Source organism: Nipponia nippon, unplaced genomic scaffold (genome assembly GCF_047370975.1).
Source record: "Nipponia nippon isolate SJK-2023a ecotype South Korea unplaced genomic scaffold, ASM4737097v1 scaffold_2, whole genome shotgun sequence".
Classification (NCBI taxonomy): Eukaryota; Metazoa; Chordata; class Aves; order Pelecaniformes; family Threskiornithidae; genus Nipponia; species Nipponia nippon.
In genome coordinates this window covers 1,492,849-1,518,938 of record NW_028262336.1, presented here as the reverse complement: position 1 = coordinate 1,518,938, position 26,090 = coordinate 1,492,849, and the positions used below count along the sequence as shown (strand labels likewise).

At 48.7% G+C, this 26,090-nt stretch overlaps 2 protein-coding genes across 3 annotated transcripts; both read left to right on the top strand.

Annotated features, from left to right (window-relative positions):
* On the top strand, positions 1 to 13,027 carry FBXO40 (F-box protein 40). 2 transcript variants are annotated; one of them, XM_009461741.2, is made up of 4 exons: positions 1 to 124; positions 244 to 330; positions 7,502 to 9,400; positions 11,480 to 11,884. In XM_009461741.2, the coding sequence occupies exons 2-4, from the start codon at positions 322 to 324 to the stop codon at positions 11,675 to 11,677; spliced, it is 2,106 nt and encodes a 701-aa protein (XP_009460016.2). In that variant the 5' UTR covers positions 1 to 124; positions 244 to 321; the 3' UTR covers positions 11,678 to 11,884. The 2 variants fall into 2 exon arrangements, 1 of the variants encoding a protein (XP_009460016.2); XR_015704991.1 differs by lacking the exon at positions 1 to 124 and adding an exon at positions 12,918 to 13,027 and having other exon boundaries at positions 199 to 330; positions 11,480 to 11,981.
* Positions 13,028 to 19,932: 6,905 nt separating this feature from the next.
* TAPBPL (TAP binding protein like) lies at positions 19,933 to 25,470 on the top strand. Its single transcript, XM_087758618.1, has 7 exons — positions 19,933 to 20,261; positions 20,529 to 20,777; positions 22,742 to 23,023; positions 23,480 to 23,821; positions 24,007 to 24,330; positions 25,019 to 25,108; positions 25,333 to 25,470. The coding sequence occupies exons 1-7, from the start codon at positions 20,195 to 20,197 to the stop codon at positions 25,371 to 25,373; spliced, it is 1,395 nt and encodes a 464-aa protein (XP_087614744.1). The 5' UTR covers positions 19,933 to 20,194; the 3' UTR covers positions 25,374 to 25,470.
* The last annotated feature ends 620 nt before the right edge of the window (positions 25,471 to 26,090 follow it).

The window sequence follows — 26,090 nt, the reverse complement described above, 5'->3', positions numbered from 1 at the left end:
TTTTTGATCTTTTCCTCTCACGCAGGGGGCACGGAGTATTATTGGTCCTGCCTCTCACGTCTTCTCTGTGAAGTATCGCTCCAGAAGTGAGAGTGTTAACGAATACAGTGGAAGAGGCTGCTCTGTAAGCTGAGCTACACGGTCACATGCACGGGTTTTATTTTTAACATCTCAAAACTCCTTGATGTTTCTGCCTGGGCTTGCTCCGTGTCCTCCCATTCTCTCCTCTTTCTTTGCTTGCAGGTCTCCCTTACCCACCTCGCTTCAACCCAGCTGAGCACAACCAGGAGGGCAAGTGTTCGGTGCACGCACGGGGGCTCTATGATTAAGGTAAGGCTTTGTAAATAGAGTTGGAGTCTTTATTGGCCAAACCTTATGCGATGCAACGGTTACTGTAGCGAGCTACGAAAATCAAGACGTCTTCAAAACAGCCTTAGTAATTAAGATGAAGTAGAATAATCAGACGCAAGATGTCTTAAATGACACCCGAAAACAGAGGCAGCTGGTAACTGTGAACGCTTCTGTAACATGCTACTCTAAAAAAAAAACCCTCTGTAATATATTCAGAGGTTTAGCCATAGTTTGCAGCACTGTATCTGGGGTTGTAAAAAACTAAGATGCTGATTCTAAGAAGGGAGCTTCACTAGCAGGACAGATGATAAATCAAAAATTCAATTTCTGTAATTTTCAAGAAACTCTGAGAGAAGTAAGACAAGGAGATACAGGAAGGGGCAGAGGAGAGGCAAGAGCAATCTTCTGGCAAAAATGCTAAGACTTAAAATCCACTGAGTTTTGTAGATTCAGACTGCAAACTGTGTGTTTGCAGGCCAGACTGAGTAACAAGATGATGAAGGAAGAATCACAAGTGTTAGAGGTACCACTGTACCATTTAGAGTTGCAGCTGATTAGCAATTTTTATTCCGGAATCTTTTCTCTTTTGTTTTTATGACCTAGACCTTGAGCAATAGCTCTGAAACTCTCTATGCAGGGCATCTGCCTTGGGCTGGGTTTCTTTTGTTTGGCTTAAAACCATTCACTTGATTATCTCGAGAAGTTTTCAGAAAAGTATGGTAATGAGATTGGTGCCAGAGCATAAAATAGAACCTGAGCTCAAAGAAAAAAAAACACAGTTTGGACCATTCTTTTATTTTTTTCCCCTCAAACTGCAACTAAACTGGAACCTGTTATTTTAAAACTCTTGCTGAACTCGCACCAAAGCCAAACCCATTTCCCCGTTATGGATGCAAAGTGAGAGTTTGCCTGGCTGTGTCCCTCCCAAGGACAGCACAGGGACCCTCACACGGACAAGGAGCAGCGGAGCAGCTCCATACCCCAGCTCCCCCTTCTCCCTGCCCTGCCTGTCTCCCACACGACTCCCCAACCTGCCCAGCACAAGACCCTGCTGCTGGGCTGCCCTGCACCGTGCTGCCAGCCCCAGGGACCACGTCAGCACCCGCAATTTTGGGGTGGGTTTGTCTCAGGTGAGCCATGGCTATGTTGCGCCAGGTAGGGAGGAGCAAGAAACATTGCTGATCTCACAGCGGGGAGCGCGGTGCGGGGTTTCTACCAGCAGTGCCCCGTGTTACCCGTGCCTCGCTGCTCAGAACTCTCCCCTGCTCCTCCCGTAACAGCACCAGTGCGTCGCTCTGGACAGAAATTGCACTAGCGAGTTTTGGTGCCTCTTTACTGCACCCATGCTGCCGATTGACCAGGCAAGGGGGAGGCCTGCTGGTTCGACAGCTTCTCTTGAGCTCCACGGTCCTGCACGCCAGGCTTAGGGTGCTGGAGAGCAGCTGATGTGCTGCTGCGGGCACCTGAGCAGCACGCATGCTCTGAAAGGAGAGCAAGGAACACGCCTGACTGATGCACTCTACTGTGGACCTACTCCATCCCTGACATTTGAAAGCATTTTTTTTCAGTATAAAGCAATTCCAACTGTTCAGTAACTCTGAAGCTGCGGTTATTGCCCTGAAACACCACAGGCTCAACCAGCGGATCCCCAGCTAGAAAATACGGGGAGTAGCTCCCTAGTTGTCACAGCCTCATCCTTCCATCTTTGGGCTTATCTAACGGGTCGGTTGTCTCACGGAAAACCTTTTCACTCTGCATGTCTTATACCGGGGGTTCACCAGAAGGGTTGTCCTGGAATCAAAGTGCCCCTATAAAACCCATGTGAACTTCTCCAAGGTCTGAGCCTCAAAGAAACTATGTCTTGCACATGCTTGCTAGAAATTTGTTAGTGCTGTTGATGAAGGACGGTGACCCGCTATGCCTAACACCACGGCGGTCGCTCAAGCTGTAGCTGTCCCTGCTGTGGGTGTCAGGATGTGGGGCTTGACTCACTTAGGAGTCATCGTGATTCCAGGTGCTGGCATTCTTGGGTTTGCTTTTTATTTTCCGTCGAAGGACAGGACTTTAGAAAAATTAAGCTCCCGAGACTCATGTACAAATGCGGTACGGTGTGGTTTCCAATGGCATAGCATTTTCTTCCTCAGCTCCAAGAAATAAATATATCTGTGTAGCAACAGGAGACCCAAGCCTGATTGCTCGCTGAGGTTGTTAAGTCTGTAGGGATTGAGGAAGAGCGCTGCACAAAAAGAGAAGAAAATCTCTAGTGTAAGGAGACTTAAATGCTCTCCTAGAAAATGTGGTTCTACAGCTGGCTCTGCCAGGGTTTTTGTGCAGGAGGCATGCAACTGCAAGTGAAACATCAGAACCCGAGCATCTCCATGCTCGGTGTGTATATACATATACATTTATCGATATAAAATATTATATTTAATTCTATTTCTTTTCATCCTTCTATACTTTAATTCTACATCTGCCAAATAGAAGTAATTGTATCTTTTATCCTCGAGTGCACCTCTAGCACCGCAAAGATAAATTCATTACTGGTTGTGAACTAAAGATACTTTCTAAAGTCAGATACTGAGATAGTAAATATATTGAAAAACCCTATGAGGAAATTAATAACTCTGTATTCAGCTCAGGATTTAAGTATGATGATAAAAATGAGATAAACACCACATACCGGGTAACAAGCATTAAAAGAAACAGAGAGTATCTCCTATCTGCCCTATACACTTCACCAAAAGTATTCACATTCCTTGAAAATACTTTTCCGTTGTAACATTATATGTAACTTTAACATTCTCGGCTCCAGCATGTGGATGCAAACTTTCCCGAGATTTTTTTTAATAGCTCCTTATCACGTCGTAAATCTTAGAAAGATTGTTTTATGTTCATTTGCAGTCTCATCTCAGAGGCGCTCTTCAGGGGAATCACCTGGGGCTTCTGGTGGCCCTTTTTGATGGCTCTTTCAAACGGGAGGCATCCCTCGATTCTGCGCAAAGAGCTCAGACATGATGTGTAACCTCAGTACGTCATGATCAGTCACATATAGCTAATACCAAACACGAAAACAGTTGTATTGCTTTGGCTCATGGACTACAAGTGAATTAAATACATATTTACTGAAAATAAATTGCAATTGGTTTATAAACTGCAAGTTATTGTGACTGAGCAGATCTGCTCCAGACACAGACATATCTGCAGTTAAAATAGCAGCCGTATATTTTTAAACCTTACTTGATTTGCTGGCATGACGGTCTAAAAATAAAGATTTACCAAAGTGGACAGACTGTGGACTGTAATTTGCATCCTTTCTTTCCACAGTAGCTGGAATATGATTCAAGTGAGCATTTCTGTTTTCCTTTTTTTTCCTAACTCAGCTCGTAGGAAATTTTGCAAGTTGCAGGGAAACAAGAAGTGCACAGGTTTAGAGAAATGTTTCCTCCCCTGAGATATCTGTGTGTCGCCTGCCTCGGGATGCCAGGTACCAAACTTCCCGAGGCAAGAATTTGTAAGCTTTCCGCTCAGCCTTTTGAAAGTTGTGGTTTGTGTACTGACAATAATACCATCGACTAAACCACAGAGCCAACTAGATCATCAGTTAAAATAGAGAGCTCCTGATTACCGGCCTGTCAGAACAGAAGAAGCATTCAAACCTTGATAAATATCAGAAGAATTTTCTGTCCCTTCTTCCTGTCCTCCAGCTTCACCGATTTGACCATGAGAAGAGAGGCATAGAAATCATTTGTCTGAAAAGAACAGCATATACAAATTAGAGGTGAGGTAAACTCAACTAAAAAAATACCTGAATAATGATGAAGACTGATTCTGGCCCTGAGTGCTCTGACAGGGTCACTTTTTTCATAAACGAAGCATGTATTTTCTTTCTCTACACGTGATTCGGATGGGGTTCGTTTCAGCACACAGCAGTGCGAAAGCAGGCTCCTCTCCAGAAACTTTGCAATCAGTCCTTTCTGTGTTTTGGAGACCCATAAGGCCTGTGCCTCTGATGTATTTTTATTTATCAATTATTTCTCTCCGAGAGTTACTTTTGCAGTGGAAAGTATTGTTCACGGGTTCATGTTTTTGTTGCGGTGTAATGTACCCAGCCTTCCTCTGACCTTATGCAAGTCATAGCTGGGACTATTTTTAGAGATTATATTTGCAGCAAAATGTTACAAGAATGAGAGCAGCAAGGATGCTGCCAATGTGAAATAAATCCATCTCTATCTCCTGCTTCGCTGAGCTGCATAAAAGTAGATGGAACTAAAACAGCCTAAAGCAGGACAGATGCCACCCTAAACCACGCGTATTTAAGGGCTGGATGCGGCTGGGGCCACCCTGGCCGGCACCCTGGTGTCACCCCTGTGCAGAAGCCCGTGCTTCCCAAGACAAGGCAGAATGTTATAATGGCTACTCACAAAATATTATTTTTCTGCATTGCTGTCTCGAGCTCTTTCCACGCAAACAAAGGTGAAGGTGCCTGAGCCTTATATGTCAGAGTGTAAGTTTGTCCCTGGGTAAAGGGACCGTCAAGGACATGTTCCTTTGCTCTGCAGGACCGAGGGGGAATGGGTTCGATTCATTAGGAGGTGTAAAGATGTACTGGTCAGCACTGGAAGTCACAAAGGATGGAACAAAGATGTGTTGAGCAATTAATGCCCATCAAATTTCAGAGCATGTCCAAAGAAGGGCAACGAAGTTGGTGAAGGGTCTAGAGAACAGGACATACGAGGAGCAGCTGAGGGAGCTGGGGGTGCTCAGCCTGGAGAAGAGGAGGCTGAGGGGAGCCCTCATCGCTCTCTGCAACTGCCTGACAGGAGGCTGGAGCCGGGGGGGTCGGTCTCTGCTCCCCAGGAACAAGCGATGGGACGAGAGGGAACGGCCTCAAGCTGCGCCAGGGCAGGTTTGGGTTGGATATTAGGAAAAACTTCTTCCCCGAAAGGGCTGTCAGGCCCTGGCCCAGGCTGCCCAGGGCAGGAGCTGAGTCCCCATCACTGGAGTGATTTAAAAGGCAGGTAGATGTGGTGCTTGGGGACATGGTTTAGTGGTGGGCTTGGCAGCGCTGGGTTAACAGTTGGACTCGATGATCTTAAAGGTCTTTTCCAACCTGAACGATTCTGTGATTCTATGAAACTCAAACATGAGCGTGTGGTCTTGTGGACTGCAAGAACCCAGACACCTTTCCTTCTCCGGCGTTGCTTGTGACTTCCATTGCCGGGGTGTGAAAGTGTGAAAGACAAGAAGTTAAGGCAGTACCTTCAAGAAAGAGAGGCGAAGCAGCTTCACGTAGTATCTCTTCCCCTTGAGCTTGAGCCTAAGCCTAACTCTCTGCAGCACAGCCCTCCTCAGGGCTAGGTCACTTAAACCTGGGGTTGCAAAAGCACTCATGTCTAGGTAAATGATGCTACTGTATTTTCTTTACCCTTAGGAAAAAAAACAGAATCAAAATTATTTTATTAACAATGCCTATTTTTTCCCAGAGCCAAATGAGAGTCTGCTGGACCTATGGTAGTTCCTACCGCATGGAAAGTGCGGTGGGAAGACTTGTCAAAAATCTTTTTTTCATTTTCACAACAAAAAAAAAAAGTGCCCTGGGTCCTGTTTGGAAACAGAACTCCAGTTCCTGCTTATCATTAGCTTTTTCCCTTCCCCAGAGATCTGCAGTAGGCTGAACCAAGCTGGAATGCAGCCCCTGCAGCAAGGAGCAGAGAGTCAGAAGTTGGGACTTTTCTACTTGCAGCAGCTCTTCTTTGGGCCAAGTTACTGATACCAGTTGAAGGCATTCAGGGAAGTAGCTCCAAGTAGTGACTGAGCCGCCTCTAGTTCTCTAATCCAACAACTGTACATGAGGGGAAAGGACCACAGGAGGTCCTACGTGTTCCCCCTAAACAGCATCTCTTATGGGTATTGTCGAAGAAGACTGCTGGGCTGGGTGGACCACTGGCCTGACCCAGAACGTCGTTTCTTATGTTCTTAGATTCTTTACAATTATCGCAAAGGTAGAGATATTACGAGCAAGGGGAACTGCGAACTTTTGGAAGCAGGCCTCATAAGTGCATTATTTTTACGTTAAACTGATTTAATTGACTTACTGGGAAAGAACGAAAAACACAATAATGAAAGCAAAGCCAATGGCTCGTTGTGACACAAAGCTAGTAATCTGGCAGTGATAACGTTTTATATAAGGATCTTCACACATCATGTTCTCGTACTTCTGCTTTTTGTTGTTGGGCCTCAGAAAAATTGTATGTCCTTTTTATATCAAAGGTTTTTAAGGGGAGGAGAGAAAAAAATTGTATATATTTTGACACTGCATTAATATGGAAGTGTGAGAATGGAAATGCGGTCTTCCTTAAGAAAACATTTAGCCCGTTTATATAATAAAGCTGGTTGAAATTTCTGAAACATTTGCTTTGGCAGCCTCAACTTGTTCCAGGTTTTGACACCTGAAAGTAGACGTAGCAAAAAACCTCCCTGAAGGGAAGTCCCCCGCAGTCTCTGTGCCACGATAAGCAGGCATCATCTAGGAGCCTAAGGGTAAATCAGGAAAGCAGAGTAAGGAAGGCCAGGCAAATTAGCCTTTACCCAGGCTGGTTTCCACACTGGGAACTGGGATCGTGAAGATAATCCTTGCTCTCAGCCTTGCTGGTGCAGAGCAAAGGGAGGTTCATTTGTGCAACGTTCATGTCTTTATGGGGGGATAACAAGACACATAGGCCAAACAACCAGATAATTTTTCTAGAGGTGAAAAAGAAACATCATCTTCCCTACTCAAACAGCATTGAGGAAGTGGGAAGGTCCCTCACCGTGCCTCTGGCAGTCTTGATTTCAGCAGCTTGGTATAGATAGACCCAGTGTAAATACCGGGACAGAAAACAGCTCACTCCCAAACCCTGGCTGCCTCTGCTGGGCTAAGGAGTGAGGCCCTTATCTCTATCTGTGCTGCTATCAGGCCACGCTGTACCGCGGGGATCCGTGCCGATACGTGACTGTATGGAGCTGGCAGTCGTTTGCCCCCAGCCTTATTCCTGCTAGAAGTGCACGTGAGCACCTAACATGGAGAAACCAAGCGTGAGCACGGAGGGTCTGTGGCCATCCTGGCTCCTTCAGGCAATAACTCTTGTCTTCTTGTCTTTGCTACCCACAGCGCCGGGCTCAGAAAGCTCCCCCTGGGCAGCACAGGCACTGCGAGCAATGCTTCAGCCGGCACTGCCGCGCACCGATTGAGCCTTCCATCTCCTGCATGGTGATCAGCTGCCGCCTGCACTGCGGGGCCACCTTCCACATGTGCAAGGAGGAGGAGCACCAACTGCTCTGTCCCTTAGAGCAGGTCTCCTGCCTCAACTCGGCGTACGGCTGCCCTTTTTCCATGGCCCGCTTTAAGCTGGCGAAGCACCTCCAGGTCTGTCCAGCCAGCGTTGTCTGCTGCTCGATGGAGTGGAATCGCTGGCCAAACGTGGATTCAGACACAACCCTCCACGAGAACATTATGAAGGAGACCTTGAACGAAGAGTGTTTGGACACAGCCTTGGCGCTCAGAGACCAGAAGATACTTTTCAGGACTTTGAAAATAGCTGACTTGTTTCCAGAGTGGAGGAAAAAGGATGAAGTGGAAGAGCTAATGGACGAAGCCGTGGGTGGGGAAGAAGGTGCTGTGGGAGGAGTAGCCTGTGGTTCCCAAGAGGGCAATGACCAGTTGTCTGAGCTCAGCCAACGTGAGCGTGAAGATTTGGCAAAGGACAAAGAGGGAATGGATCTGGGGAGTTACCAAACCTGGGAGAACATTTTCAGCAAAGAGCTCCTGGCTTGCAAGGTAACGGGCTCAGCAGCCAGCAGAGGACAAAAGACGGAGGAGGCTTCCAAGAAAACAGCGTCAGCCCCTCATGCTGCCAGCTCCACCGAGAAGGCAAAGGAGGTACCTGACGGTGCAGAAGAGGCAAAGGACCAAAAGCCTGAAGAAGTAACACCCCACAGAGAGATGACAGGACTGGCTCCCTGGCAAGAAGGGGTCCTGGAGAGGCTGAAGAAGGAAGTCGGTGTAGGTGATTACAACATGTATCTGGTACATCATGGGGGAATGCTCATCCGCTTTGGCCAGCTAGCTGCTTGCACTCCCAAAGAAAAAGACTTCGTCTATGGGAACTTGGAAGCTCAGGAGGTGAAGACTGTCTACACCTTCAAAGTGCCAGTTAGTTACTGCGGCAAAAGAGCACGACTAGGAGATGCACTGGGCCACAAGATGCCAACTTCAGATAAGTCAGTGGATACCTCAGAACTGGGAATAAACGTAGAAGAACTACCGAAGGCAAATATAGTTAAAGCCACACTGCTGTGTGCACTGGAAAAAGAGCTGAAAGGCCACGAGATCTCTGAAGCAAGGGGTATCGATGGACTCTTTGTGGATTTTGCAACACAGACATACAGCTTTCCTCTGGAGCCCTTCTCCTCCAATGCTGTTCTAGCAGATATTCTGGATGAAAAAAGCCCACCAGAACTCCACGTGGAGCTCTACACTGAATGTGTAACCAGAAGACACAACAAAAGCAGTTCAGCTTTCACATTCACTTGCAGTCATTTCTTCAGGAGAGACGAGTTCCCGTCCCACTTCAAGAACGTGCATGCTGATATCCAGTCATGTCTGGACGGATGGTTCCAGCATCGCTGCCCGCTGGCCTACCTGGGATGTACTTTTGTTCAAAATCCCTTCCGCCCTGATGGACTTAAGGCCAAGGTTATATACAGCAAGCCTCTCAAGACATTTGCTATTAAGCCAGAGGTGGACACCCTTCTTGCTGAGTCAGGGAAGTGCAATTCCACAGTGCCTAATCGAGGGAGAAATAAGGACTCACTGAGCAGCCTCCCAGTGGAAGTGCTCAAGTACATCGCGGGGTTCCTGGACAGCTTCAGTTTATCTCAGCTATCGCAAGTGTCGGTGCTGATGAGGGACATCTGTGCCACTCTTCTTCAAGAGAGGGGAATGGTCCTGCTGGTCTGGGAGAAAAGAAGATATTCCCATGGCGGTACTTCGTGGAGAGCTCGCAAAAAGGCAAGTGACTGTGACACTGGGGAAAAGACAGCCACGGGTTCTCTCCAGATAAAACGCAGGCATAGCAAGGGATGCTGCACATAAACGTGCAGATGTGGGGAAGGTTCGTGAGGTTGTAGTTTGCACCACGACTGTCAGGGCTGTAAAATGCAGTACGTCTAGCAAAGGCAGGAAGGTGTAAATGGACATCTTCTGACTAGCTGCCAGTCCCCACCCAAGCTTGTCTTGGGTAACCTGTTTGCATGTGCACCGTTTTTAGGCACTGGGAACTGAGAATTCCTGATATTTAAGGGTTACACATGGATTTCTGAAGAACTTGAAGTTTGTGCTTTTTTTTGTTCTTTAGAAGACAATCTAGGATATGTCAAAACTCAAACACGCTTTAGAAAAATGCCAAAAAGGTAAAGAACAAGGAGAGGTGGCTGTGAAAGGAGCTCAGGCATTGGCATCAGCCCCCGAGGGCTTTCATGAACAGCAGGTCACAGGGTTGCCATGAGGGCCTGACGCATTGCGTTGTGAGCCCCTGAGGGAGCAGCACGGGGATAGGAAGCCTTCTCCAAAGCTGGTCTCCCGCTGTTTGTGCTGGAAAATTACCACCCTGTTGGCTGTTTAGGCAGTCAGAAAGAAATATGTAACCATAGCTCAGCCTAAGCCCTAGTTGAACAATAGTTATTACAGGTTTTCTTCTAGCTGATAGCCATGCAGCTGCTCTAACGTAAAACTGTTTGAAAGAATGACATGAGAAACTCCAGCATGACGGAGCAGGCAAGACAGAGATCTAGGAACAAATAATTTAGAGACCCAGGGAAGGCTCCCAGAAATGATCTAAGGACCTGGCTTTCAAGCAGACCCCTGAAGATCTCCACCTATTGATTCTTATCAAATGGAAGCTTAGCAGTTTATGACTCTTTATTAAGAGAAAGCATGAGGCATGGTGAATTCAAAATCTGTGTGACAACGTCTGGTGGCTGCAAGTTGAATTAGAGCAACCCAAAACAGGAATTAACCACTGAAATAATTTACTGAAGGATGTGGCTTCCTTCAGTAAAAGGAAGACATTCCAGCTGAGCAATCGTATAGCAATTAACTTCAGTTATTGTAGAGCAATTTCAAACCAGCAGCACTGAATTTAAGGACAGTCTAACCCTTTCCATGTCAGCTTTCTGTACTGACCACACAGGAATCTTGTTTCCAGTGCACAGTCTCTGCCGAAAACATTCTGTAATTAGTCCGAATTTCTTGACTGCTGTGTACGATAGCTATGATTACTTAGGACTAGGACAGGGCCAGGTAATCTTAAGTGTAGCACATACTGCCCTTCTTCCGCAGGAAGAAACATTTTTAGGGAGAAGAAATCTACTCTGACTTTAAAAATTCATTTGATTTAGTGGTACACAGCAAATATTAAAATTACTTAGTCACAGTCTTATCACTACATGCTAGTATATCACTAAACGGTACGTGGTATCACTGCAAACAGAATTGGAAAATTTTAACTACCCATTTCTATTTTTTACAAGCTTTTATCTCCTCTAGGAATAACTTTAACCTTAGATTTGCCAGGCATGTTCTGGGGTGGGGTGAATAACAGCAGTGTTGTAGTGTTCATTACTTTGAAGTTGCTGATGGATGCTTTGGAAGGTCTTTCTGAAGTCAGGTTCCTTCGAGATACACATCACACAACCATGCTGTAGTCACTCTGCTTCACAAACATCTTGGCTGCAGCTATAAACATCTTGGATCACACCGTACATGCGATGGAGTTTTCTGGAGAGGCGCGGTGGTCAGATTTCCTCAGGCCCGCACTGGCTTGGCACAGAAACTGTAGGAAGATACTTTCCTGTTAAAAATGGCAGGTGATGACTAAAGCAGCAAAACCAGCAAGCGTGAGGTACATAACAACACGGACCCCATTTTCACTTCTTATGCCAGCCCTGCACAATCAGATGCTCGCTAGCCTGTCTGGTACGAGTAATGCAAAACCACTACAAGCATATATAGATATTTTTAAAATCCTCTTCTATTTTTACTGATGTTCCCATTTTCTCTCCCCGATTTCTCGCCCTGTCCCCGCACTAGATCTGGCAGTTCAGCAGCCTGTTCTCCAGAGTTCACAAATGGCGGCGCAACGACGTGGCGTGCATGTCGGAGCACCTGAAGAACTGTCCCTTCTACCAAGTGGAGCCCAAGACAGACCCCGTGCTGCTGACAGGCATGTGTGAGTCTCGAGAGCAGACTCAAAAGACTTTGGTTTCTACTTTCAAGCGCAGAGTCTGAACAACCCGCTTCCCCTCTGCCACGCTCCATTCAGGGCCCTTGCAAAGAAGATGGGGGAATTTGGGTGCAAAGATTGTTGCTTCCAACTCTCCTTTGGACGTACAAAACTGGCTTCTCCCCGGCCGCGTTTGGAACATCCTGCATCTTTTTTTTCCCCCCCTGCATTAATTTAATCGTTAAAACTTCATCCGCTGCTCACCAATATGACGTGCTTTCTGTTTATGTTTCTGTTCCTTGCTTAATACAGCATCCTGGAGAAAGCAATAAGGATCTCGTTTGAAAGAGCATCTTGGCAACCTTGAAGGTAGGCTGCTGCTCCTGTGCCATGTCCCTGAGAGGAGCAAGAGCAGTTAACGTACCTAGCTCGACTAGGTCTGAAACACCTTCGTTTGGGCTGGAAAGCCAAGTTCTGGGAGCACAGGCAAATGCCGTCCTGCCTGGCAGACCTAGGGCTTGCTAACCTGTTCCAAGACGTGGGCAAAAGAAAAGGAGCCCCCAAAGTCAAGTGAATTAATTCGGACTCAGGCACAGCCACAGACCATCGTTTAGGGCCCCGATGCAGGCAGGCCTGCCTAGTCAGCACAGCGTTGGAGCGCAAGCCTAAAGCTGAGCTCATGGGAACATTCAAACCAAACCAAAGCAAACAAACTTGCTCTTTGTTAGAAATAACCAAGTAGTAAAAAGTTTTAGGAGTTCAATTGACTTTTTATATTTTTCGGTTAGTAACTTTCTCTGTTTTATTTAAAAATCCATTAAAGCCATCAAAAAATATTTTAAGACGTTCTTAGAATGCCTTACCTACTCCGTTTTGCAAGTGTAAATTGCAAATTGTAATTGTAAGCAATTGTAAACAATTTGTCAAAGAAAGATTTTTTTTTTTTTCCTGTAAAAGAAAAAGCATTTGGCAACCTATTCGGTAACAGCACGGATAACATTTGCTTCAGTTGGGCTGGAGTATAAGAACTTTTTCTTTTTTTACAGAGCAGAAGAGTGATTAGCGTTTAGTTATTTTCAAATAAATACACTAATTTAAAAACAGAATGTGCTTGTTGAGGCAACAGACGAGGGACAGCGGGCATGTCACCAAGAGCGCCTGTCTTATGACACTATTTAAACCCATTTCAGAGGCGCTGGTCAGAAATGCCGTCCTTGCGGTGGGGAGTGGGATGCCTCTGAAACGGCCGTAAACTGATTCGGCACAGCCACAGCGGTGCTGACTCACGCCCCTTTCTTTTTTAAGCCGGCAGTCAGAAGTGCGAGCTCAGGGCATGAGGTCTGGCTTTCATCTCACCATCTCAGGCAGGAGGACCTCACCGGGAGCTGGGACGTCTGCTGGCCTGGACCACCGCTCTCCTCGCCTGGGCTGGCCAGGTGAAAACCGGCCCGGGTGGACGGACAGACGCTGCACTTGGCAGCCCCGGTCTCAGTGCAGATCTGGGGTGAGGCAGGCTGCGCAAGAAGGAGCCCTCTCCTACCCATAAAGGCTGCGGATGAGCCTGAGCTGAGCGCTTGGTAATCGAAGGCATGAGTTGCGTGGTGACCAAAACCACGCTGAGTGCCGCTCGTCCTCGTCTATGCTTGTGGCTTAAGTGGTCCCTGTGAGATTTATAACCATAGGAGGATGTTTTTCTTCTCCAGACACACACCCTCAGGAGCATATCGTCTGAGTTGTGGGGACAGCGAACTGGTCCCAGGAGCAGGAGTAGCAGCAGTTACAGATTTATTTATTTTTTAATGCTATTCTGTTTTCTGTCCCTAGAGATCCTTTCTGGGAAGTCTCATAACGCTTTACACCTGAGAATAAACTTGTCTGCGCAGGTATCCTGTGGAAAGCATGACCAATAGCATCCCAGGTTTATGCAGAGGAACCTGAAGCAAATGAACACGGGGAACCTAAGCTGGGCCAGGAGCAGTTAAAGCTGGGATCAGACGCTCTGATCCTTCATCCTGTGGCTTAAGCCACTGCGCAAAACCGAACCGGCCATCCTTTAAAGTTGCTTACAAAAACTCATCCATCCTCAAAGCACCCCATATAACATAGGCCCCCCAGTGTTATCACTCTGTTTTACACAGGGAAGTTGGCAGAGGTGAGAACATCCAGCCAGACTTCCCAGACTGGCCTCTGCGTCAGGGCCTCATCCTTTCCGTATCAGGTACCTGCGTTTGAAAGATGCTGAGCGCCCAGCTGCAGACCAGAGTAGCTGCAAACGCACGTCCAAAAATTGGGTGCCAGTATCTATGCTGGGTCCGTAAAAATGGAGCCACTTAAAATTATGGATAATTTGGGGAGGGAAAAAAAAAGACCCTTAAATGATAGAGTCTCAGGGTGAGTCAGTGTTCAAGGCTGGTGTAAGAGGCCATGAAAAAGTTAGTTCAACCTGTGAACCATCTCTTGCCTGATCAGCCGCTGAGCTGCTGTAAACTGGTGTAGCTGCCCTGAAACCGTGGCTTATGTTAGGTGTGAATTGGGCTCGGTTTACCTTCAGTGCCAGTGTCACCGGCACCGCTGCTGCTCCGCTTCTGCCCTCCTTCTGGCGATGCCAGAGGATTTTGTTCTTGTGTCTCCCTGCTCCTGGAGATGGCGTGACTTCAGTTCCAGCCTCATCACCACCGATCCTGCTTCTTCCCTGCGCAGAAGGTGCCGGAGTCAACCTTTGCGAACGTGGTGGCTCGGAGTGCGGGTCGGAGATAGGAATGTGACAACCTCTATCTGCTGGGATCAGCCGGGGTGTACATACAACGCCTAGGAGACTGGATCGTTCTCCTTCTGGTACTGCTATAGGGTACGCTGGCGAGACCCAGGCTGTTAATTCAGAGAAATTCAAATTCGCCCCTGTCAATATACACAGATACTTCTGTAAACTGCGCATTTGGTTAAGAAACCTTCAGCATATACAGTAGAAGCTGAAAATCCACAGTCGTCTTCAGGTTAGGCTGGTTAACCCGCCCCTGCATGTGGGAAAGCTGTACAGGGAAGCGGAGATCACCCGCATACCGGTGCGTACCCACTTGGCAAACGCCAGCTGGTAGCCACTTCTACTTTATCTCACATTTAACACTAGCGGAGAGCTGTGGCCTGGTGTCAGATGCAGTTTAATTAATCAGAGGATGTGTGCCAAGCTCGCTCAGCGTTGATGGTCCTGCTCATTAGCAGAGACAGCAGAAGCTTTGGAGACCTGCAAGGAATGGAGTTTGCCTGCTCTGATCATCTTGGTAAGGACAACGCCGGCTTGGTTAAAAGGCGAGAGGCTTCAATTTGGGCTCAGCAGGTCCTTAGGCTCCTAGTTTAAGCTCGTAACTTGACTGGTGGAAAGCTAAAATTCTTCCTAAATTTCAGCTTGAGAGATTTGATTAGAAGAAACTGGGCACCTGGTGTTTTTCAAAACAGGTCTTTTGCTGTGGTGGGGTCTGAACTGGAAAAGGGGACTCATGTCCAGCAACTGAGGTTGCTCTCAGTCCAGATCACACACTCCAGGCCTTCACGGCTTTGATCCCGTTTGTGCTGCCCACGCCTTGTGCAGGGCAAGAGCAATACTCCACACGCTCCAGGCTGATGTGTCTTGCAGTGTTTCTGCTTGTTGGAAGAACGGGACCAGAAATTATGGCATCGTGGAAATCAGAGAGGTCTGAGCAGGGCAAAAAGGCTCGGGACAAGAGAGCGAGAAAGATGGGAAGCAGGAAAGGTATTGGGTTTGGATAGAGGAGACCCACCTGGTTGTAGGTGTCATGGGCAAGTGGCGATGGGAAGAGAAGGGCAGTGGGATGTGGAAGAGGTGATGCAGCTGCAAATGCTTTAGGAGGAAACAGTTCAGACGCTAGGAGAATAGGAGAGCACGTTTAGGAGAGCAGAGACATAAGGGGAATGGAGAGGTTATTTTATTTGGTTTCTACTGACAAAGTAAGATATTTGGATGAGCGTGGTGAACTCAGTGAAATGCAGACTCTGGTTTGAACTGGAATTTATACAGTGGACCTCACTCCGTGGCACAACCTCTGTTCTGGGTTAGACCATTCAGCCAGCGGGTTGTTGAAACGTGAGCTGAGAGGCCATGGTAAAACCACGGAGAGCCACAAATTTCGATGCTCCTGTACGCTCATCATTTGCTGCCAACAACAGACTTTCTGGATAAATGCTTCTCCTTGAGGAAGGGGCTGGAAATTCTCAAGCAGTGTTATACAGTAACATGGGACAGACGATAATTCTTAAGGGGTGAAAGGGACATGTACCCTAAGTCCGGGTTGGAGGGAGGAATTACTTGCCAGGCCTCCGACTCCCAAAACTGAGTGAGCACAGATAAGGTGAAGTTTATCTGAACAGTGTTTGTTATTTTGCAAAACTCTGTAACTGCTTGTTGCTTTCTGAAGAATAAAAATTATTACGGTTTAAAAAAAATCCAGCAAAATCCAAGTCTTAGCTTGCGTTCTTAGTTTCGTCACATTAATGTTTGCTTTGCTTTCAGATCAGATGTGGTGGTTCCTGTACCCTCATATTCGTTACGCTCCTTTCCTCTGCTCCACTCTTCACTATAATTTTCCTGGTTGAAGACTATTATTTGTATTCATTATTTACATTTATTTTATATTTATTTAAATTTAACAATTATTTTTATTTTTGACCCCATCCTCCTTGCATAGCCACTTTTCCTGGTTCAGTTATTTACTTATATGAAAAACTTTCTCTTCTTTTAAAAATCCATTTTCCAGACTGATGTTACATTATATCTACAAGCACGTGAAGAAAAGTTTTCTTTGCCGATCTCTCTCCCTGCTCTTCACCTTGTGGCCGTTCACCCAGGCAGCTACAGAGGGGTTTTTGCCTCTTTACTTGGGGTTCCACAGCCACAGTGCATCTCTCTCAGGAATTCTGGGCATCTTCCATATCCAGTTTCCTTACCACTACAGTCCACGTTAAAGACTTCTTAATTCCTTGGGTTTTAATTTCTTTTGAAACAAAACCTGCATGTACACTACAGGCCTATTCTTATTTAGCTTCCCGCTTAATTTATGTGTAAGGAAATTATGATCACACCCTCCAGATTTATTTTTGATGACCACCTGCTCTATGACTTAATTGCTATTTACAACTAACGAATCTTTTGTAGGTTCAGTGATGGTTTTGTGAAGGAATTTGTCATCTGTCATATGGAGAATTATGGGCCAAAGGCTCGTTGTGGTCATGAGAGATTATTCCCTGGTCCATAGCTCTGAAGTTAGTTTCCCCATGGCAGCATAGCTCTTACTGGGATTTAGCTCTTTTAATATTAGCTCTCTCCCTACATATCCAGGGATGAACTTGAGCAGTTCACAGCTCACTCTGGGCGGCACCAGAGAAAAGCCTCTTTTAACTCTCTGAGTTTCATCTAAACAACCTATAACATCGCTCATCTGATGCTAATGCACTATTTTTATCTTCCTTTCTATCAGTCCTGAACACCAGAATATTTCAATACCAGGGATGACTGTTGTTCTACCATATTTCTGTTACTTGCACGATAGCTAGTTTACACCCCGTATTAGTTGCTCATGTTTCTTTCCTACCAATATCTGGATGGTAGTTACAAAGATAATGGAGCCAAAGTCTTCTCAACAGTAGCGGGCGATATAATAAGGGGCAATGGCAACACGTTGAAGCTTGGCAGGCTCAGGCTGAACTTCAGGAACAACATTTTTACCAGAAGGGTAATGCAGCGCTAGAACAAGTACCCGGAGAAGCGGCAGTATCTCCACCCTTGGAGGGTTTCCAGACTTGGTCGGACAAAATCACGGAGCCCTGATTGAGCCAGGGGTTGGATCAGAGACCTCCAGCGGTCTCCTCCCACCATCACTTCTCTGATTCCACTGCATCACCTCAGATTCCCAGATTCCCCGTAGTACACAGGCTCCTGCCTCCCTGCCCTCACCTGCTTCCCACAGCTGAACTCAAGAGCCTTTGCCTGCCAGCATTGTCCGCTGCTGCTTCTCTCATCACAATTAGTATATTCTTTCCCCTTGTTGTCTAGGCCTCTGCCCATCGGTACTGCCTTACCTGTCGTCACGTAGTTATTTAACTGGTTTTCACCTCCCTGCGCAGGAAAACAGATACACAGCTCCCTCCCGGCAGCGGCAGCCTCACCGAATGGCGCTCTTGAACACGATACCTATACGGTAAAGTTATATTTACTGGATAGCTTGCTAAGTTGCACAACTTTTGACCAGAGCTGTTCCTTTTAGCCAGGCTGATCCAGCGTGCAATGGGTTGCAGCCCTGGAAAATGGAAGAGTCCCAGCTTTAGCAGACACCCGGAGGGATTTGGTTACAGTCGGAGCGGCTTACGGCTCTGCGAAACAAAGTCTATCCCCAGTGCCGTGTGGGAGCCTCTCCGCAGGCGCTAACCCGCTGTTAGCAAATCGTTAATCGAGGCTTTGAGTATTATTGTGCATTTAAGAACAGTTATTGTACAGGGTAATTTAGAAAAGAGAAATTACATGAATTGTATAACTACAGGTGTTTTATATTAATCTAAGTCCGTGCTACACTGCTCATTTTGTCCCTGTATAGCCCTATCCCATGGCTGGATTAATCACCAGCCGAATTAATCAGTAGATAAAGATAGATGTAGTAAGAAAAGATGAATAATTGAACAGCTGATTAAGACATTTTAACCGATTTAGACATTAGATGAGAATAAGGGTAAGGTAAGCATTCATAATATAAGTTAAGAGGTCAGATTCTTAGAATTTCAAGACGGTTTTAAACAGAGCATTGTGAAACTAGGCATAGAAGGGAAATAAATGACTTTTATGATCTTGCATGGGACCAGTGGTTGAAGCGGCCTGCGTGGTCGATAAACAAGAATTGAAACGGACCGCAAAGGACCGGTTTACCGATGGAAAACCAAGAACTTTCTTCTGACCAGAAGAATGAAGAATTGAGAACACAGTGGAAACCTTACGGAGACTTTGATAACCATGTAATTGTTATGGAAACATATATAAGGTGACAGCTGTAACACTTAGTTGCCGCTCACTGAGGTGATGGCCCAACTCCGAGTTGTTAATAGAGCAAACCTAGTTGTTAATAAGCAAAATCCCCACTTTCTGGTGAAAATTCTTCAACACCCGCGCCTCGTTTCACAGCCACAGCACAGGCTGCGGACCTCCCCCCGAACAGCTGACGGGCCAACCTGCCGAAACGCGCCTTGGGCTCCACTGGAGCAGGTATAAACACAGGTCAGCGAAAGGAGTCGTGCCTAAGCTGCGCGCTCTGTTGCATTTGCCTGGGGTGAAGGAGTTGCACAGATGCCTGTGCTCCGCTTCGCTGGCTGACGGGAATAACGTGGGTGCTGTCGGAGAGCACAGATAATGCCGGATAATACGATAATAGGGCCAGGGGAGCGGAGATGAGCACATCTCGGACCGAAGGGGGATGTGGGGACTCGCAGGGAGCGCTGGTACATGCGTGATATTACCCCGGTGAGGCAGTGGGAGAGCTAGTCAGAGCGGCTGGCCGCGTCCGACAGCTCAGGGCTCCTAAGCATAACTTCAGCAAGAAGAATTACTATTCCTTGTGAGGCTTTTCCAAGTAGGACTGAAGTGGTGAGGGTGGGATCGGGATGCAAGGGGCAAGTCTGCATCAAGAACCCGTATCTGGCCAGCACAAGGGGCTTCTTTGGCTGGGTGCCTGGGAGTTGTTCTGGGAGAGCTGGGGTGGGGGTTATCGCCGTGTCGTGCAGATGTGTACGCACGATGGTAGCGGGGCACAGCAAGGGTAAGTTGTGTTACTGCAGGGCTAGCAAGACTGTGAAGACCAGAAGAGTGAACAGACCAGCAGAGAAGCAGCCATTTTCTCTCCGCGTGTCTGAAAGACGGGGAAAAGCAGGAGTTACAACACCGTCAGAACTCACCCACTTCCTCTCTCATGGCTTGATTTGCTTCCCGCGATGTTTTTCCCCACGAAGCCAGGGCTGATTTGGCGGCTGGCGGGGGCACCGCAGGCCGCCGGGCGCGGGGGGCTGGCTCACGCCGCCGCGGAGCAAACCGGCTTCTATGCAGTTGAAGAAGGGGAAGAAAAGAAAAAAAAAAAAAAGAAACAAACCAGCTTCAACCTCCAAGCCTTTCACAAAGCTAAAGTCTTCTAAAAATGGCAAGCGGACAGAGATGTGGCTGCTTTCAGAGGCTGCTCAGTGGGTCCAGAGGAGATAAGCTTGCACGTGGAAGCGCGGTGGGAAAGACTGATATAATATTGACTTAAAGAGGGACCTGGTAAAAGCAGCCCCGCCGCAGGTTTGGGGCTGCTCCTCAATCCCAGCTGATCGCTCCCTGCTTCCCTGCTGCCTCAAGCCTCCTGCCTTCCGTAAAGCAAGAGTTAACTGGTTTAAGGGTTGGGTTTGTTTTTTTTTTTCCCTTCTGCTTTGCCAGAGCGAAAGCGAAACAAAAGGCAGCAGCGCTGCCGCCAGCAGCCGGGCAAACGCGGGTTTGGTTCCTGGGAGGATTCCAGGGCCTGGAGGTGACCGCGGAGGCCGCTGTGCTGCGGGGTGGGATGGCCGGGGCCCCGGTGCTGTGTGGGGCCGCGGTGCTGTGCGGGGCCCTGCTGGCCCTGGCGGCGGGTAAGTGGTGGGGATCGGGACTCCTCCTGCCCTCAGACCCCCCATCCCACCCCTTCAGTGAAGGTCGGGAAAACTGGGGTCTTCCTAAAGGTTAATGCTGTTGCCAGAGGTGGGTGGTGCGGGGCTGGGGGGGGTTCGCTGCCAGCAGGGCTGGGAGAACAACCCCAAAGTGGCAGCCAGCTCCCAGCCTCCTGATTATTTATCCCCCCATCCCAGAGAAATGCAGCGGGCTTCATGCATTCAACTGGTTCTTTTCCCTCCCTAAAGGGCCAGTGCAAGCGCCCGCACCAGTGCCCCTGTTTCGCAGAGTGGACATCGCCTTGGGCTGCTCCTACGTGTGGGAAGATGTCAGGGGCTTGCTGCGTGCCTCCGGCGGCTCATCCTCCCAGCATCCCGCTACCCTCGTCCTGAGGGGTATCAGCGTCAGAGATGACGGGAACTTGGACGATGTCACCGAGTACGAAGTCCCACAGGGAAATCCTGACTCCTCTTCTCCCATTGTCTTTGAAGCCTCAGGTGAGTGGGAGAGCTGGGGTGGGAGAGCTGCCACCGGGGTTTTGGCCACTTACCTGCACCAGGCTTCTATGAGATTTTCCTTTAACTGAGTTTAGACCATTAATTTTTGAATGGCCACTAAAGTTACACGCGTGAGTCCCCAGCAATTGGGACTTTAAGAAAGGAACTTTGTGGAAGATGTTAGCAAACGCTGTTGAGGCACCTCTCTCCTACTGGGGCTATCCTAGATTGCCTATTTCTTGGGAAATACTTTGTCAAAAACACATCAGGAATTATTCCACTATACAGTATTATTGCACCCATAAAGAGCATTCACATCTTCAGTCATGCAGGTGTTTTTTGCTAGCATTGTGGTAAGCAGGCATGAAGCAGGGCTGTCCTGCTCAGCAGGCCGGCTGTGCGTGACTTGGCTCTCCTTACTTCACCCATGGGTGCCCACCTGCAGTCCAGCCTCCCTTCCACTTGCTTCGCATGTAACTTTGCAAACACAGGCAAGCAAAGGTCTGAGCCTGTACTTCACTGCGGTCTTGTTCACTGCCTACAGTGCTTATCTGCGAGCACAGAATCATCAAATCATAGAATGGTTTGGGTTGGAAGGGACCTTAAAAACCATCTGGTGCCAGCCCCCCCGCCACGGGCAGGGACACCTTCCACCAGACCAGGTTGCTCAAAGCCCCATCCAGCCTGGCCTTGAACACTTCCAGGGATGGGGCATCCGCAGCTTCTCTGGACAACGTGTTCCAGTGCCTCACCACCCTCCATGTGCTTCAGTATGAGCTTATTCAAGGCTCTGAGACATTTTCAGAGCAGAAGCTGAAGGCCCATCAGGATCCATTAGCCTGGGTCCAAACTCTCTTTCAAGTGGTGTGAATGGACTGGGCCTGGGTGAGTTCAAGCACCCTACAGCCAGGCTACTGTCAAGCATTGCAGACACGGAGTTACTTTCCAGTGATGTCCGTGAGAAGCACGGAGGTCACCAGGATGCTTATGCCTCCACTTAAGCCCATGCTGTGCTCAAAGGCACAGATACGGTGTGCATCCAGTACATCCAGCCATGCCTGCCTCCTTGCCACCCTTTCTTTACTTACCTGGGATGCTTCGGTGTCCCCTTTCTTTCTGGATTCAGGCTTAAACCAAATAAACATTGCAAGCCTTTGCTGGGCATTTCACATACACAGCTCGCTGGGCACACACATACACTGGGCATACGCAGCCAACGGGAATCTGTTCTGTTTATTCGCCTTTCCTAACAGCTTTCTTCACCCAGAGTGAACTCTGTGCAATCTGGCAAGATAAAATACAGCCAACAGGCTGAGGGATGTCATGACAAACCTCTCATATTCTTTGCAGGCCTTCAGCTATTAAGCCTAGCCTGGCATTTGGAGCGTGGCCAGAGCAGGGCAGCGAGGCTGGGGCAGGGGCTGGAGCACAAGGCTGGGGAGGAGCGGCTGGGGGAGCTGGGGGTGCTCAGCCTGGAGAAGAGGAGGCTGAGGGGAGCCCTCATCGCTCTCTGCAACTGCCTGAAAGGAGGCTGGAGCCAGGGGGGTCAGTCTCTGCTCCCCAGGAACAAGCGATGGGACGAGAGGGAACGGCCTCAAGCTGCGCCAGGGGAGGTTTGGGTTGGGTATTGGGAAAAACTTCTTCCCCGAAAGGGCTGTCAGGCCCTGGCCCAGGCTGCCCAGGGCAGGGGCTGAGTCCCCATCCCTGGGGGGATTTAAAAGCTGGGGAGATGTGGTGCTGAGGGACATGGTTTAGTGGTGGGCTTGGCAGTGCTGGGTTAACGGTTGGACTCAATGATGTTAAAGGTCTTTTCCAACCTAAACGATTCTATGGTTCTAAGATTTCTGGGCTCTGACTGACCCCTGCAGCACATGATGCTTCTCCAAAATAATGTGTCTCATCATCTTGCACTTTCTTTTCCCTTTTGGATTCAAATGGTTAAACCTCTTCCTCTGTCCCCACAGCCCAGTCGGTATCCATCCCGCACGCAGAGTCCCTGCTGCACGCGGAGTGTGACGGGGAGGAGGTGAACTGCGAGATCTCCCCGTACAGCTCCCAGCAGGCTGGCGAGGGGCTCTGCCGTACCTCCTGGTTCATCGCCACCCTGCAGCTCTCCGGCGGGATCAGTATCACCTTGGTGCTCAGAGGCCCCCACTGCAGCAGCCGGGAGGAGAAGGAGCACGATGCAACGCTGCACCCAAAGCTGAAGATTCCTATGAGCAAGGAGAGCACGGTGCTGACCACAGGTGACCAGGCGGCCCAGGGTGCCCCCACAGCACCAGGGGACATGAGGGGAGGAGAGCCTGCCTCCCCAGGAGTCCTATGCCCCACCTCTCACCAGGACCTGAGGGCTGTCGGGAGCTGGTGCTTAGGGAAAAAGGGGTCATGCGTATTGCCCCTCCCATGCCTCCTCTCAAGGTTTCCCATGCCCCAGCCCCTGAGGATGACAAGCACCTTCAAGACCATGACGTGCACTTGGTGTCCACCCGTCTCCCTGCCCTGCTAACCCCACCGGGCTGGCTTCCCCCAGCTCTTCAGTCCACATCGCCCCTGGGGCATCACAGAGGGTGCCTGTGCCTCCTCCTCCTCCGGGTGGGGTGAACTCCGCCAGCCCTTCCACCAGCCCTTCCCACCCAAGGGTGCCTTCTTTAACCACATCTGTTTAACTCTCTGCTTGCCTGTGCCCTTCTTTTTGTTTCTAGTTGAATTTCAGTCGTCATCACGCAACACTTCCCTGCACACGCATCTTGGCAGCTCAGTCACCCTCGACTGCCGCTTTGCCTTGGCTCCCAGCTCCTCGTTCTCCTCGCTGGAGTGGAGGAGGCAGCACCGAGGCAGTGGCCGTAGCCTTTTCCAGTACCAGGTGGGGAGCACAGGCCCAGCTGTGCAGCCAAAAGTCCACGTGGATGTGGCAGAGCTGGTGGGGAGTGGAGATGCATCGCTTAGCCTGCAAGGAGTGAGCGTGGAAGATGAAGGGACGTACATCTGCTTGGTGTCCACCCCGCTGCACCAGGCCCAGCACATCATCCAGCTGCATGTGGCTGGTGAGGAAGGGAAATACCTGGGGGCAACAGGAGTCCCATGTCCCCAGGCACCGAAACTTCGCCCTGCACCCTTATCCCATCGCTCCCAACACTCACTGTCACAGGCAGCTCATCTTCTCTCCCTTGTGGACAGGGACTTTTGTATTCTGCTAACAATAAGTCAATTCCCTCTTTATCTCCTCCAGAGCCTCCAAGAGTTCGTGTCATTCCAGCAGTGGTGTCATTCGAGAGAGATGTGACGACTACTCTGACCTGCACTGTTGCTGGCTATTACCCCCTGGACGTCTCGGTGAGCTGGACACAGAAGACTCCTGAGGATAACGCGGAAATCCCTCTCTCAAACGCACGTTTCTCCAGCCACCGGCAAAGCCAAGATGGCACGTACAGCATCACCTCCTACCTCAGCATCAGCTCAGCCACAGCGCAGGCACCAGCCACCTACAGCTGCCATGTTTCACACGTGGCCCTGGCAGAGCCCATCTCTGTGAGCAGCCATCTTAAGGCACCAGGTAGGTGTCAGGGGCAGAGGGGCGAGTTCTTCATCCTGCCCAGACCACCTCCCACCTCCTCTACCCACCACTGGGATCAAAACCTCTGAGTCACACCACATCTGCTTGTTTCTCCATGCTTTCCTTCTGGTGTCCTCTCATACCCATCCTCTCTGTCCTCCTCTTCCCTTTCCCTTCCTCAGCTTTCATTTCACTCCCTGAAGCTTTTGGTATCTCATTTCCTTCAGGGGAAAAGAGATTTTACGACCAAAAGTGGAGCAACAGAGCAAAAGTTTGTAGCATGTGGGCTGGAGCCCGCTGGACAGGCACAAGAAAACAGCCGTGCCCCAAGGAGTCAGACACCCAGCTGGACTTGATGTTCAGCTGGAGACTGATCATGCTCGAGAACTATAGCAAAAAATCCTTCTCCCCGTTGGAGCCGTTGGGGTTCTCACTCTCCCTGCTGATGGGAGATTGGTCCCTGACCCAGCCAGGAAAAGCAAGCAATACTGCAGTTTGACAAGTTACGACACGTCAGCCCGGCCAGTATAACTGGGTCTGTGTGGCTTTAGCTCACGTGTGTCATGTCACACCTGTGTACCTGACAAGAGCGTGCACACGGGCAGCTGCTGGGGGAGCTCGGTTAACGGTGGCGACTCGCTGGCTCTTCAGCCAACCTAACATCGCTGATCCTCCTCTTCCTCTGCAGAGCAAACGGGATCGGAAGGACTGGTGGGGGGTTTCATGGCCACCATCATTTTCATCATCGTCCTCTTTGTCGTGCTCAGGAGACGAGCAGGTAGGAGTTTAAAATGCTGAGCCACTTCCCTCGTGGGAGAGATGCAGCAAGGAGCATCTTCCTCCCTTGAGGTGGAGGTCAGGATATCCCAGGATCCTGGAGGGAGAGGTGGGGAGCAGATGAGCTGGAGACTCATTTCTGGTGGAAGGCAGCACGAGGTGATGTTTTGCACTGCTTTGGCCTTCCTGCACCTTACTTCTTTTTTTTTTCTCTCTCCTTTTCAGCTAAACCAAAGTCTGAGCAACTTCTAAGGGCTCCAGAATAGAGGAAACCCTTGTGTCACCCACCTGCAGTCCTTTGTCTCCCGTCCCTCGACGCATCCTGCTCAGGAGAGCCAAATACCTGTCCAAATATTAACAGAGCTATCGGTGGGTACGGGAGGGGTCGGGCTGCCCTTGGACGAGGAGCCGCATCACCGTTCAGAGGTGGGCTTACAGGAAAACACGTCTTCATCTTGGGAGGGCAACATCAACAGCCTCAGCTCTTCGCTGGGATGCAGGCAGCATGCATACATTTTTCGAAATGCCTCTTCTTTGGTTTCAGGGAAAATTAAGTTGTATATAGATGAGTGTTTGTATGATTGTATACACGTATGTGTGTATACAGATGTATGTATGTGTACATGTTGTAAGTAGGTAAACACCATTTACACACGTATGTATCTGTGGATGTATATAGGTACATTTGGTTAATGCCTACGGGGCATGTATTTAAGTAAGATACTTAGGTATGTATGTGTTTTAACTGTGAAGTTGTGCAAATACGTAGCCAAAATTAGTACTTCAAAATGGTAAATCCTCAAACAGAGGAAGTTACGGGTTAAACTTATTGCAAATCAAGCAATTGGAAAAATATGATTCTCCAGGAGAAAGCTACAGTAAAATTTTGAATAGAAACTTCCCTGCTAGGAGTTTACAAGATGGAGAAGTTCTGTGGTTCTGTAGTTGTGAAAAAGACAGACACAATTAAACGCTTTTCCTGC

Excerpts from the sequence above, each read along its gene's own strand:
- FBXO40 (XM_009461741.2), top strand. Across the intron at positions 9,401-11,479 it reads CGTGGAGAGCTCGCAAAAAG|ATCTGGCAGTTCAGCAGCCT; the intron begins GCAAGTGACTGT and ends TCCCCGCACTAG.
- TAPBPL (XM_087758618.1), top strand. The coding sequence starts at position 20,195 with ATGGCCGGGGCCCCGGTGCTGTGTGGGGCCGCGGTGCTGTGCGGGGCC. Across the intron at positions 20,778-22,741 it reads CATTGTCTTTGAAGCCTCAG|CCCAGTCGGTATCCATCCCG; the intron begins GTGAGTGGGAGA and ends CTGTCCCCACAG. Across the intron at positions 23,024-23,479 it reads GAGCACGGTGCTGACCACAG|TTGAATTTCAGTCGTCATCA; the intron begins GTGACCAGGCGG and ends TTTTGTTTCTAG.